The sequence below is a fragment of the Podarcis gaigeae genome, assembly GCF_964106915.1.
Source record: "Podarcis gaigeae genome assembly, chromosome: 8".
NCBI classification, from domain to species: domain Eukaryota; kingdom Metazoa; phylum Chordata; class Lepidosauria; order Squamata; family Lacertidae; genus Podarcis; species Podarcis gaigeae.
Genome location: NC_139684.1, coordinates 20,770,092 through 20,784,754, shown reverse-complemented (window position 1 = coordinate 20,784,754; position 14,663 = coordinate 20,770,092). Strand labels below are relative to the sequence as shown.

The window sequence follows — 14,663 nt, the reverse complement described above, 5'->3', positions numbered from 1 at the left end:
CCATTGTGTGCAGGCATGAACGGTGATTGCCCACTCCTGCACATGCGCGAATGGCGATTGCCACTTCTGCGCATGCGCAGACGGCAGCAAACCTGCGCTTACTTCCGGGTTTGCCGCAGTTGCAACTTGGAATGACTGTAAGAAGAGGCGGTGGTAAGTAGTGGTTCAACTGTATTCTCCATCATGCCATTGGTCTCCAGGCTTTGGCTATCTCTCATAATGTGTAGGATTCTGGTGCTTGAGGCTTAGATGCTGCTGACTCAGACTTCATTGAGGTTTCTGTAGCTGCCCTTTTATGCCTTGTGCAGACGGCTTCACTCTTTGGTTTTTTAGTGTGACAGCCAGCTTGGAACCATGATGGGCTGCAATTTGTGTACTCACTCGCTTTAACTGAAAGCTCCAGAACATCTCTGATTGAGATCCTGTGTACAACAGTTTCTCTGCGAATGTCATAGTATGGGCAGCACTTGATGTGCAAGGAGATATGCTTGTCCAAAGCTTTCTCCTTTCACTCAGTTTAGCAGAGAGGTTTGTACATCTGGGGCATGCCATGTGCATAAAGAACCTCCAGACTGGAACAGCTGAGTAAACCTGTTGAAAAGGGAGCGCTTGTGCATCACTGTCATTGAAAGTTGCTTTCTCCCAATTACCAAAGAACAACTTAAATCCTGAGAGCCAAGTAACAGGCTCCACTTATACTTTTTTATTTTTTTGCATATTTCTCTTGATGTTGGAAGATGCAGAATCTGAAACTCTTTTGCTTTTGTTTCTATGTTCAATTTCTAGGCGTCCTAGCTGGCCATGATAACCGTGTCAGTTGCTTAGGTGTAACTGATGATGGCATGGCGGTGGCAACAGGATCGTGGGATAGCTTCCTCAAGATCTGGAACTAAAGTCTGTAGGTACCTTAAAAAAAAAAAAAAAAGATTGGGGGGGCGGGTCTAACATGCTCTCTCCCTACCCCACCCCTTTCTCTCACACACTGAGGCTGTCTCCTCTTTCTAGGCTTCTATGATTGGGATGTGTTCATGAAGTGTAAAGTGCTCATTGGCTTACAAAGCTTGATGGCTCCAGGATGCCAGTTGGTGGCTAACCACAGTGGGAGAGTGCTGTTATCCTCTTCTCCTGCTTCTGAGCTACCCAATGGCATCTGATTGGCCTTTGTAGGAAATAAAATGCTGGACTACCTAGGTCTTTGGTCTGATCCAGCAGGACTCTTACATGTAGACGTTCAAGGGTGTTCACATTGAAATATTTCCCCCCCCCAACTCTTCTCACCCCCAGGCAGGTGTGGGAGCTGTGCGCAGAAGCAGCCTGGTGTCCATAAAATGATTTAATCCAGAGTACATAATACAGATTAAATGTCCTTGTTAATGTAAATCCGGGTCTCTCTTAACATGCTGAGTTGATGCTTGAGCGAATTCTAAGGAGTGAGTAAATAAACGTGTTGTATCGTTACATAGCTGTGAAACTAGCTTTTGATAGGAAATGAATAGGGTAATGGATTTAATATCTGGGAAAAAATCTTAAGTATAAATGCAAGGTCCAGGTTGGTTTTAAAATAATTCGGAAGAGAGGGAAAGGATTAGCATTAGAAGTTACTGATGATGATCATTAACAAAACCTTTTGTATGTGTTCTGTGTCAGAATAGCAGTGGACTCCACGCTGACTGGAAGACTTTTCCAACGGTTGAAAATTTAAAATAATGTATCCAATCCAACCATACTAACTTGGACACCCCCCTTTGCCTCCCCCCTCCCATCTTACCCAGCCACCAAAGGGCAAGATCTTTCACGTCTCCTACTGCTGAAATGAAGAGCACAATTATCTCTAAAAGAAGAATTTCTGTGGTTATATACAAAATAGAAAAAGAAGTAAAATTGTGCATTCCTTTTGGGACCACCTTTCGTCTAGAAAACTAAAGGAAAAAAACACACTTTGTTTAAGCATGTCCAGACAAAAAATGAGAAAAAAAAATCATTGTGAAGCAGACAACTTTTAACTTTCACTGTAGTTTAAAGATTGCAAACCATTGATTTGGTTTTACTGACTTTATGAGTTGGGGGTGGGAGGGCCTTGTTTTATCTCACTTTCAAACTTTGAAGTCGTGTTTGTAGCAGGGTTGATATCTACTTTTTGTCCATATTTCCATTTCCTTTTTTTTTCTTTCGTGCAATTTGATTTTATGGTCAATTGTTGAGCCAAGCCAAGACAAGGGAGTCCAAACCCAGATACATCTGGGATTGTTAATGCTGTAAATTTAGTCCCTGAAGTCTTTTTATTATTATTATTATTTCTGTCTTAGTGTCACAAATTGTTGCACAAATACTGCATATATAGGATAATGTTAAGATAACCAAGCACACGCTGTACATGGTATTGAATGTTTTTTTTAAAATCACCTTTTATGGGTAACAAAATGCAAACTCTAGTTTTTTCCACCCCACCTCACATGTTATTACTCTCTTATTTTGGCATAGTATGGATTTCTTATGCCCACTTGGAGGGTGCTTCATAGCCTAACACTACCCCATAATCTCAATAAACAAACAAGATTCTGTGGATTTGGGCTTTTTCTGGGGGGGTGGGAGGTGTTGAAAAGAGAAACCTGTTCAGCGCTTGGCTATTCCATCAATTCTTTGTGTATGAAACAATGTACAAATTAATGTTTTTGGAAATAATGATCTTAAAAAAAACTTTCTAAGTTAAACAAGAACAATGGAAAGAGAGAAAATTTGTTTTGGTTTGCCATATTGGGTTGGATTACTCTTTAGAATCGCATGCTGTAGAAATGCTCAAGTGCATATGAGACTAATGTGTCCTTATGTGTTTTCTTTCAAGAAATAACCTGTTTTTTGTTTTGTTTTTTAATTTGAAAAAAAAAAAGCTGTAACCATTGCTGATCTCCTCATTTACTGTTGCTACTCTGTGCATTAAAACAAAAGGATGGAAAGTACTGAGCTATGCACATTCTGGAGTAGTGTGATAGATAAATCACTATTCTTAATTTGAAAGGAAAAGGAAAAAAAACCCAACCACTTACTTTAAACAATCACTGTAGATTTGATTCTAGGGTGGGGAAGGGAGAGGAATAACATGCTTTTAAATTCCTAACATGCCTGTTGACTTTAGTCAAAGGAGCCCTTTTTATCAGGTTAGATTTTCCTTTCCCCTAACAAGCAACCATTCCTGGCTTTGTGTTTTGAAAATGAAAGAAAAATACAAAAAAAAAAAATCTAAAACAGCGCTTTGGGCAGCAAATTACTCTGTCTAACGTTGTTCCTCTCTTTTTCACTGTACTGGAATTCTCCCCCCACCCCTTTGCTACAGCAATGGCTATTATCCATTTTGGGGTGTGTCTCTTCCTCTCCCCACCCTCCCTCTGGCAACACTCTGTACAAAATGTGCTGTAATTGTGCGTTTTTAGGCCTGGATTTGGCATTTCAAAAAACAACAAAAATGAAGAAAAAACCCCCTCTTCTTCCCCTGCGCCCTCCCCCCTTTATGGAACTATTCTCAGTAGAGCTTTCTCCACACCCTTGTATCCTTCACCTTTTGTATTTAATTTTAAAGTCAGTGTACTTCAAGAAAGCTGGATGCAAGATAGATACTATATTAAAATGTACTGTTATTTAAGATGTAATAAAGCAGTTTGACATGAGTTGTCTTGGGCCGCTTGTTTTTCTCTCCCAAGTTGGAACTGAGATCATAATGGTTCCAAAATGGCAGCCAACCTTATTGTACATTGCCCTCAACTCTTACAAGCAGGAGTCAAAACTGCAACTTCAAATTAACTAAGAAATCCCCACATCCGGAGCTGGGATGGAATATTCCTCAGGTCATATGAACTGTTGACCTGAAGTGGAGTGTGAGGAGGTGGTAGCTTGGTCTTCTAGAACATGGCTTATTGCCTAGAGCATTGTCATCCCTCTGCTTCAGAAGGGAAGGGGTTGGGATAATGCTGTTTGCTTAGAGTATGTCTTTTGGATCCCCTCCAACCTCAGTTATATCAATTTATATGCAATATCTATGCCTGTTACCCACCTTAGGCCCTTGTCGTTAACTTAGTATTAGTGATAGTCACTTTCTCAACCCCCGCCAAAAAAACCCCACAACTTACTACAATAGTAAGATCTGCAATAAATCCAGCATAAAGACAAAATAGAAAAATGTAAACTCACCCCAGAGATGCACTCCATTGTCTCCTGAGGCAGATGGATGCAGACTGAAATGTTTTTGCCTGGCACCTAATGATGGTACCAGGAGAGCCTCCCTGGAGTGATATTTCCACCAGTGGGGAGCCACCTCTGAAAAGGCCTAACCCTCTGGACCTCTCCTGGAAGGGGCACACAGAGAAGGGGCTCAGATGACAAACGCAGGGCCCGCATCGGTTCATATGGGAAGAGGCATCCCTTGAGGTATTGGTGTCTTGAACTGCTTAAGGCTTTATTGCTCAAAACTGGCACTTTGGAATTGGGTCTGGAAATTAGCTGGTAGCCAGTGCAGTCAGGCTAGGGTAGGGGTTATGTGCTCAGACCATCTTGCTCATGTGAGCAACTTAGCTGCACCACCACCTGTAAACCACTAAGTAGGAATGGAACCATCACTAGCCAGTCTTTTGTAGGTATGGTCTAGATTCTTGTTTTTTTTACAGGACTTTTACCCTGCTAATTAACTGAAATGACTCCCAGAGTGCCCCAGTAGTAGTATTTTTTTTTTTAAGGTGGGGAACCTCAGGTACAGGCCACACCCCTCATCAGCTCTACTATGCTTCCTCTAATGTTAATGCCTGGCTGGAGTGTGCCTCCAATCTCTGACAATGCCTCTTGCTTGCCTGGATAGAGGAGACAGAAGGGTGTGTTCAGAAACTAGCCTACTGTACAAAAGGTAACACTTAAAATGATTGATCCATGCACCACTGCACCTGGCCCCTCTAAAAGATTTCCCAGGCAAGAATGCAGCCCTCTGAGACTTAGGGTTGTATCCAGTGTTAAGCCTACTCTAATGTAGACCCAGGGATGTGGGTGGCGCTGTGGGTAAAACCTCAGCGCCTAGGACTTGCCAATCGTCAGGTCGGCGGTTCGAATCCCCGCGGCAGGGTGCGCTCCCGTCGTTCGGTCCCAGCGCCTGCCAACCTAGCGGTTTGAAAGCACCTCCGGGTGCAAGTAGATAAATAGGGACCGCTTACCAGCGGGAAGGTAAACGGTGTTCCGTGTGCTGCGTTGGCTCGCCAGATGCAGCTTGTCACGCTGGCCACGTGACCCGGAAGTGTCTGCGGACAGCGCTGGCCCCCGGCCTGTAGAGTGAGATGAGCGCACAACCCTAGAGTCTGGCAAGACTGGCCCGAACGGGCAGGGGTACCTTTATCTTTACTTAATGTAGACCCATTAATATTAGCAGCTAGCTAAGTTAGTCATGGCCATTCATTTCAGTGGGTCTACTTTGAATAGGACTGAAGGTAGGCTCCGACCCTTAAATTCAGGTTAGCTAGAAATGTGCACACATTTCACCTTGCATGTTGCAAGAAAGCAGAAATCCCTTTTATAAAAAAATAATTGTGTCGAGAAGGGGTGTTGAGCCTTAAAAACACTGAATGTGGTGGAGCTCTTGGTGGTGGTAACAGTGCCCAATGGTTTCAAAACAAAAGCGCCGCTTCTTCCCTTAATTATTCATCAGTCATTTGCTTTAGATTAGTGCTGCCTGACACGGCTGACCCTCGAAGGCGATTACCTGGGGAGCTGGAAGTGGAGAGCAAAGAATCTGTTTAATGCAACAAATCTGTAAATGGCACCATCTGCTCTGGCTGCCCCTTGGAAAATGATGGGTTTTCAACCCTCCCACGGGTCCACAGCCTCCACTTTCTCCTCCACAAACTGCATTTCAGTGTCAGAAGATGTTAAGAACGGCTCTTTAGGAATAGCAATTTGAATCTGCGTGGCGTGGGGAGGGGACATGGTTTGGTATTGGGGCACCTGATTTTGCCACAGAAGGCTTTAAATCTAACTCTTGGCAACCAAAGACAAAAATGGCCCATCTCTGCTTGGGAATCTTAAGAGATACGGTCAGGGTAGAAAACGATGGGCTAATGTTCCTCTGCTACTCTAAGAGAGGGAGCATAGCTCAATTGCCACCCCTCCATGCCGATGGTCCAATGTTCAATCCTTGGCATCTATAATTGAACAGGAGATGAAAAAGACGTTCTGGCAAAGGCAGTCAAGACTGATCCATTTAGGCAAATGGGACACTGCCAACCCCAGCCAGTTGCTGCCTGCCTCCCTTTCTTAAAACCAGCCAAGGCAGTGGATTCCACTACTGCCTTAGTCTCTTGAGTTCCCCTTGCAGAACTCAGCAGGGAGAGGATGGGGACTAAACTAAAATGCATTGGCTTTGTCATTGTGTCTGGCTCCCACCCCCTATTTCTGCGGCTCCTTGCCGTCCACTCTAACCAGCCCAAATAGGCAATAGGCAGCACTGCCTCAAGTCGACAGTTCTACCGGGCCAGAAAAACACATTTGTAACCCAGCCCCTGTAACCTACGAAGAAGAGCATACATCAAATCATCTTAACAAGGAAGCTGTCAAAAGGCAAATGTGCTACTACGTACCGGGCTTTCGATTCCAGCGATCTATCAAGAATTTAAAATGTTACAAATTTAGTTGCTATTTTCCAGTTGGTTGGTTTCCTCCCCAGCCCCCAACCTGCAGAGAAATCAATCCTTCTGGAAACCAATTAAAGCACCGTAGTGAACTTGGAGACAAGTTCGAATAAGAAAACACGTAACTCCATATTAAAGAGGGATGACTCAGACTAGCAAAACGCCAGCCACACGCAGCACCTCCCCCCTTCCTCTTCTTGCCCTCTTGAATGTTTTGCTGCTGAGTTTTGGGTTTTGATTTCCCATGAGAGACAACAAGCAACCTCCTGCCCCCTCCTGAAAAGACCTCACGAGAAGCTGCAGAGGTTGGATTGAGCATCCTGCTCCTTGAAGTATCTCCCGGAGACCTACTTTATTAATACCAAACTGGGCAAAGGAAAGGGCATCTGAAAGGTATGGTCAATGCAGGTGTGTGATGAACGTTCAGGATTGCATCGAACTAACTTGGGGCTGCAGCTCAGTGGTGGGGCATCTGCTTTTCATGCAGGAAAACCCCAGGTTTCAAACCTGGGAACATTCCCTGTCTAAAACCCTGGAATATTGCCACCAGTCAGTGTAGCCAATGCTGTGCTAGATGCCCTAATGACTCAGTACATTGGCAGCTTCCTCTGTTCCTAACTTCTACTTACAGTAGTAGACCCACTAAAATCAATGGACACAAGTTAGCTATGGCCATTAATTTCAATGTGCCTGTTTTGAGTACAACTAGCATTAGAAACAACCCCCGCTGCTTAACTATGCTTTTATTTCTTCTGGTTTTGTTTCCTGAAAGTTGAGGAAAGAAAACTTTTTTTAAAAAAACACTCTGTAAAAGCCCCGTTAATAAGCCTGTGGGTAAAACCTCAGCGCCTAGGACTTGCCGATCGCATGGTCGGCGGTTTGAATCCCCGCGGCGGAGTGAGCTCCCATCGTTCGGTCCCAGCTCCTGCCCACCTAGCAGTTCAAAAGCACCTTTAAGTGCAAGTAAATAAATAGGTACCGCTTTATAGCGGGAAGGTAAACGGCGTTCCGTGTGCTGCTCTGGTGCCGGTTCGCCAGATGCAGCTTCGTCATGCTGGCCACGTGACCCGGAAGTGTCTGCGGACAGCGCTGGCTCCCGGCCTCTAGAGTGAGATGAGCGCACAACCCTAGAGTCTGTCAAGACTGGCCCGTACGGGCAGGGGTACCTTTACCTAGTTACCCAGTGGGGAGCCTGATTCCAGTAGTTGAGCTTAAGCAGACAACACAGTCCCTGCAACTATAACAGCTTTATGTGCATTGCAGGTTTGTTAAAATAGTGCATGGCTATAGCTCGGAGGCAGAACATTTGCTTTGTATGCAGAAGGTCTCTGGTTCAGTCCCTGGCATCTCCAGTTAGGGCTGGCAAAGGCTTAATGTTGTAATCCTAGAGAGCTGCTGCCAGTCAGTGTAGACATTATTCAGCTAAGATGGACCAAAGGACCTGACTCAGGAGTTTGGCAGGTCAGGCCAAAGCACAAATCAAGAGCTGAAAAAGGAAGGAGGGGCTGGCATCTGGGTAAGCGGGTTTGGAGATGGCACAAACCATATAGAGGCTAGACTCCGCTGCAAAGATGCTTAATTAAACCTGAGAAGGCAAGACGCAGCCAGACTTTGCTCCTTTTGAGTGGGATGGAGAGGATTCTCCCAGGAGCAGCTACCAGCCACTGCTTGGGCGCAAGCTGAGGTTTCCAGCTCCGTCAGAACCAATGGGCATCAAAAGCATTGCTAGCAGCTGCTCTTGATACATTATTTAGGGTCTCTTGTGCTTGAATGGCTAGGCAGCCCCAACTCCTAAACAGGAGTTAAAAGGTCAGGTCATTTCTCCTGGGGGACGGGGAGGAATAGTGTTGGCCTGGTTTTTGCCCCACACTTTGGGAGGGGATGATGCTTCCACAGCACTTTACAAAGCAGAAGCAGGGAAGTCTCTGCCCACAGGTTGCTGGCAATGAGCAAGACACACGGCACAATCCTGCACATTTTCTGTATGCTGAGATGGGTCGTAGATGTACAAGCAGGGCCTGCCTGCAGTGTGGCATATTTCTGTTCAGCATGCCTGCCAGCCAGCCAGCCAGCCATGCCCCTCTTCCAGGACACTCCATTACATTTTCCTCTCCCTAGTTTCCCATCATTGACACACCCTAAACAGATGTTCAGCATGTCATGGTCACTAAGCGTTCTCAGCTGACTTTTTGGGTTGTATATTCGTTTCCTCCCCTCTTTGGTCCTTTCCTTATTTTCCCCGTTGCCTACTTTTGCAAACCTTGGGGTTCCCCCGAGCAGTGAACCCCACCCTCGTTTTTTACTAGTCCCATTTTGGTGACATAACTATCGTAATTCAGTACCCCCCATTTGCCATTTTGATGGTGCTGATTATATTGATGAAATATTTATAACGCATTGGTCTGTTGAATTGTTTAATGCTGATACTGATTATTTAGTATTACTTGGTCTTACAAGCTGGTTTTGAATAGTTTTTGAATTGTGATTTGTGGCTTCCACTAAATTGTTGTGCATTGAATTTCTGCATTGGGGCTATTTTGCACCTTAAGAAAATGGAGACTGAGCATTTTACACAGACACAGATAAAAAAAGAAAGAGAGAGACTCTGATGAACCCATTCTGCAGAAACCACCTTCTTGACTGTTGGACCCACTACAGTTATACCTCTTGTTGCGTTTGCTTCACGTTGCGGCTTTTCGGGTTGCAAAACGGTAAACCCGGAAGTGTTCTGCATGCTTCGTGCATGCGCAGAAGTGTTTTGTGTGCTTTGCACAATGCACAGAAGCGATCTATCGTGCTTGCGCAGAAGCGCCACTCCAGTTGCAGACTTTTCGGGAACGGATTGTGTCCGCAACTAGAGGTACAACTGTATTGGTCTCATCTGCTCAATATGCCAGATCCTGTCTTTGTATGCAGGGGAAGTCCCTAACTCACCAAGGGTTTGAGACCCAACAGCTACCCACAGCTGGTTTAGCCAGCCAGTTGAAGCCGCTCTCAGGATGTGGCTGCTGTCGCATGCCAACAGCTTTTTGGAGCCACAGGTGAGAGCTGAGTGCAGGGTGGGGACCAAAGGTGGACACATAACCCCAGAAACAGCATAACATGTCTCCTACCAGAAGGTGTTAGCCACCCCCTAACACCCCAGGTACCACACACACACACACACACACACACACACACACACACTTTATTTATTTTACTATGCACGGGTTCAAAGGAGATTACATGATTCTTCACCTGCCCCTTAAAGCTCCACCCTACTCTTCCCCTCTAGGGAAGAAATAGAAAGATGCCTTATACAGAATCCCACCACTGGCCCATCTAGCTCATTACTGTATTCTTGTTGCAGAGGTTCTTAAGCAGCGGTGGGGGGAGCTTTTTAGTCCGAGGGCCGCATTTCCTTCTTGGTAACCTTCTGAGGGCCACTTGCCAGTGACCAGGGAGGCTAGAGGCAAAAGTAGGTGGAGCAATGAGTTGAATGTGTGCTCATCTGGCGGGACAAAGGTCCCGCCCCCCACCTGCTCTATGACGCTTGCATGTGACAAGACAAGGGCTGCTCTGCTACCCCTGCAGTCTGCACTGCTGATACGCTCTCTTATTCATACTGCAGAGATCCTGCATGAGCAGCATGGGAGGGTGGGTGGCAGGGAGGAGCTGCCTCCGGCTGGAAATAGCAATGATGTGGAACTTGTGCCACTGGGCTTCGCCTTATGGGTGGGGATCAAAGGCAAAACAGCAGCTGCTTCTGCCACCTGCTGCCCAGTTGGAGTATAGCAGTTGTCTTTTCTCTCTTTTTAAAAAGAAAGGATAGCTTCTCAGATAAAGATGAATTTGATGTTGTCGTATGACTCTCTGTTGGCTTCCCAGAGGAATCTGGTTGGCAGAGGAATCTGGTTGGCGACTGTGGAAAAAACAGTGCTGGACTAGTTGGATCTTCTTATGTTTTAAATAAGAACATAGTAAAGGTAAAGGGACCCCTGACCATTAGGTCCAGTCATGACCGACTCTGGGGTTGCAGCACTCATCTCACTCCATAGGCTGAGGGAGCTGGTGTTTGTCCACAGACAGCTTCCAGGTCATGTGGCCAGCATGACTAAGCCGCTTCTGGCGAACCAGAGCAGCGCATGGAAATGCCATTTACCTTCCCGCCAGAGAGGTACCTATTTATCTACTTGCACTTTGACGTGCTTTCGAACTGCTAGGTTGGCGGGAGCAGGGACCAGGCAATGGGAGCTCACCCCGTCATGGGGATTCAAACCGCCGACCTTCTGATCGGCAAGTCCTAGGCTCTGCCCACAGCGCCACCCGCGTGCCTTTTTAAATAAGAACATAAGATGCTCCAAAACATTGATTACGCTGCAATCCTAACCCCACTTTCCTGGGGAGTATGCCTCAAGGAAACTCAGATAGTATCTACTTCTGGTTAGGGTTGTAGGAACAGTCTGCACCACACATTTAAAGCACATTCAGTCCACATTTAAAGTGCGTGACTTTCCCCCCAAAGAGTCTGGGGAACTATAGTGTACTAAGGGTGCAGGGAATTGTAGCTCTGTGGGACAAGGGACAGGACTGAAGTTCCAGGAATTTTGGGGGGAGGGAAGAAAGGTGCTTTAAATGTGTGTTGGACGTGCTTTATGGCATAAGCTGCCACAAGATTCCGGCTTGTTTTTGCTACAAAAGACAGGTGAGGTTACAATTGCTCCCTTACCCCACTAGGGGGTGCCACTGCATAGTATTTCTTAACAGTTTGCCAGTATTTGGGATCTTCAAGGGTGGCACTTGTGAAACAATTTTGTATTTTTCTTCCAACATTTTCCCCATCTCCAGAACAAAACAATCTCTACTCTGGGTCACTAAGGGAATTATACACACGTGAAGGTGATAGATGGTTGGTGAAAGTGAGAGGAAGGGAAGGGAAGATCTCCAAGGCTGGGAGATTGGAAAGAAGGAAGGGAAACTCCCAGGTGAGAGCTGGGAGGGTTCACCCCTTTCTGTATGAGACAAGGGTTAAGATCTACATTTGAGAGAGGGCTTTGCATTTTTTCCTTCCTTCCTTCCTTCTTTACTTCTAGTTTGTTTTTTATTGTATTGTATCATGAAAAAGCTTTTTTAAAAATTATTTATTGAGGAGGGAGGTCTAGGCACCCTGATTAGTCATTTTATCTGGGGTATTTTATCTAAACTCATGGGCAAGGCTAAGTCAAAGCACCTAATCCTTTTTTCTTGACTCTACTTAGCAGCAAGGATTTGAGCAAAGCCTTTCCTGCTTCTTTTAGAAACCAGGAGGCAGTAAAGGAAAGGTAAGGAGTTTTATTATATTTTTCTTTCTTTTGGACGCTTCTCCCACCCCTTTTGTTTTTGGTCACCCTCCAAACCGGGGAGAAGCAGCTTTTTTTTCTTATTTGGGTAGGATTTCTAACGCATCTGTGATCTCGGCCACCTGGACCTGGCAGGTATAAAAATAGGTATAAATGAAAAGAATATTAATCTGTGAGGAGAGAGGCGATGAAAGGGGAGAGACAATGAAAGCGAAGCTATTGATGTTCAGTACATTTGCAGCCTCTCAAATATCTGTTTCTGATAGATGGCAGATGAAAACAGTGTCATTTAGCATAAATACAAGGGAAATAGAATTCAACCCAGTTTTCTAGGATGCAGCAAAAAGCAGAACTCTTTCTCTTCCAGTTTCAACCCTCATTCCAAGGAATGAGCCCCTTTGGAGAATGGGTGGGATGTCCTTTATAAATTGCTTTATAAATTGCTGGAGTGAATATTCTCCAGGTACTTGTGGAAATGGGAGCAGGGAAGGAGTGTAACAGTGGCCAAGCATCTGCTTTGCATGCAAAAGGTCCCAGGTTCACTCCCTGGCATCTCCAGGTTGGGCTGGGAATGTCCCCCTGCCTAAACCCCTGGTGAGCCGCTGTGAGTTAATGTAGACAATACTGAGCTAGATGAACCAACGGTTTGAATCGGTACACAACAGCTTCCTATGTTCCTAAAAGCAGTATATAGATACACACACTAAATAAAGGTTAATCCCTCTTGAAAGCTGTCAGCGTGTCTTGTAAAAAGCGAGTATCATTTTCATTATGCGTTGTGTGAGAAGTGCTTCCGTTTTTTAGAGTCCCGAACTTTTTTATTGGCCTAATTTGGTCTCCCCACCCTGTATTATGAACAAGGTTTAACAGTGAAAGTCTATGAAAAGTGGCTTTCCGATAGGACCATTACGGGAGACACCCTGACCTTTTCCCCTCTTACAGCTTCCTATGAGATTTGTCCGACCACCAAATCTTGGCTTAAACTGCCCCTAAGAATGTTTATTTCGGATTAAATCCCTTCTTAACTTAGCTCCGATGTTCTTGCCAGTCTTATGAAATAAGTGCAACTGGTATGGAATGAAGCGTTGTTTCTGTTTTCAGAAAGGTTGCACTAAACCTGTCTGCCATAACTGCATTTAATCCTTTTAATAATAATAATAATATGCAAATATCACAGAATGAAAAGAAATGTCGGCTACCATTAACAGTAAAAATAATCCATCAATCCTAATTTAAACCTATCTATTAATCAAAGCAGTCCATTTTCCCCAATTAGATATCCAAACAAAATTGCAGGAAGGGCAGTAAGACTGCTGTGTAATGGTGGTTGGAGTTTTAACCTTCCAACGTAGAAGCACAAGGCTCTTGGCAACCATAAAGCAATTGCAAGGTCTTCTTTTGTTGCCTGCCTGCTTGTCCCCACGCATCACGGGGATGTGTGAACATCCACAAACCTCAAGGATTTCCCCCCCAAAACCAAGTTAATATGAACAACTGCATCTGACCAAAAAGAAGATGTCACAGGACACATCCACAACATATGCCTCAAAGAGACATTATCAGCACTGCATCACCAGCACCCATCGGAAGATGAGATAAATAAGCACATAATAATTGCCTTGCTTGATCAAGCCAGTGTCCATCTGCAGATGGCAGATGAAAACAGCATCATTTAGCATAAATACAAGGGAAATAGAATTCAACCCAGTTTTCTAGGATCCAGCAAAAAGCAGGATGGCTGTGCAGTGGCAATGCTTCTGGGTACCAGTTACTGGAACCCACTGGAGGCAAGAGAGCTCCTGTGCTCAGGTTCTACTTGTGGGTTTCCTACCAGCCACTGACCTGGTATCAACTGCAGCTCCACACTGGGTAGTTGAGTATAGCTGCACTGGAATTCTCCACAATGCCTCAGAGTGATGTCTGGGCATTGTGGGAAATAAATGTGGCAGCTCAGAATCTGGGACATACATATTTTTGATGAGTGGACCAAGGCAGGCATCATCCGTGGGTTCTTCTGGGCTCCAGCAAATGCCAAGGGATGCCATGTGCCAGCCCTTCTCTGGGGCACAGCCAGTGCCACTTAATTATTATTGCCTCGAGGTTCAGGACTAGCACTTAACCACTCATGCTCCAGAAAGTAAGCAAGCGTCCCAAAGTTCATTACCAAGGTCATATCCTTTGGAGATGGCTACAGAACCATTGAGCTCTCTAAAAATAGGAGTGTGCTTGTCCGTTGAGCCACTGTGCCTAATCGCCATCAATTAGGATAAGTGTTCATCAAACGCAGGAGGTCATCAACGTAGCGGGTCATCTGGTGGTCCTTGTACAGGTAATAAGTGCATTGCACTAGAACTGCATCTCTCCTTGGTTGGGGGAAGGGGGGGGGGAGGCATCCTTCCCGTAAAAGCAGTAGATGTCCTAAAGAAATGGGCTATGTAAGAATGTTTCCTCTTAGCAGCTGTGACATTGACCTTGTTGCTTGCTGGAAAGAGAAGGGCAGGAGCGTGAATCACAATTATTTTTCTGTATTTAAATTTGCATTAGGCCTATTTAAATAAAATGATAGATGCTTCATGAAGAGCTAGTACAAAGCATTTGGGAGTCTTGATGCAGAAAAAAACCACACACAGGCAGCTGCCTTATACTGAGCCAAACCATTGGCTCATCTAACTCGGTACTGTCGACACTA

At 45.1% G+C, this 14,663-nt stretch overlaps 1 protein-coding gene across 14 annotated transcripts in view; it reads left to right on the top strand.

Annotated features, from left to right (window-relative positions):
* The window catches only part of GNB1 (G protein subunit beta 1), a 72,334-nt gene extending 68,672 nt beyond the window's left edge, over positions 1–3,662 (top strand). For 5 of the 14 annotated variants that reach the window (XM_083752797.1, XM_083752790.1, XM_083752802.1 and 2 more), the window contains 2 exons: positions 787–898; positions 1,648–3,662. In XM_083752797.1, the coding sequence (XP_083608923.1) occupies positions 787–893 (107 nt within the window). In that variant the 3' untranslated portion in view covers positions 894–898; positions 1,648–3,662. Of the gene's footprint in view, positions 1–786; positions 903–1,647 lie in introns of all 14 variants that reach the window. The other 9 variants (XM_083752798.1, XM_083752796.1, XM_083752801.1 and 6 more) reach the window with 5 other exon arrangements.
* Positions 3,663–14,663: the final 11,001 nt, after the last annotated feature.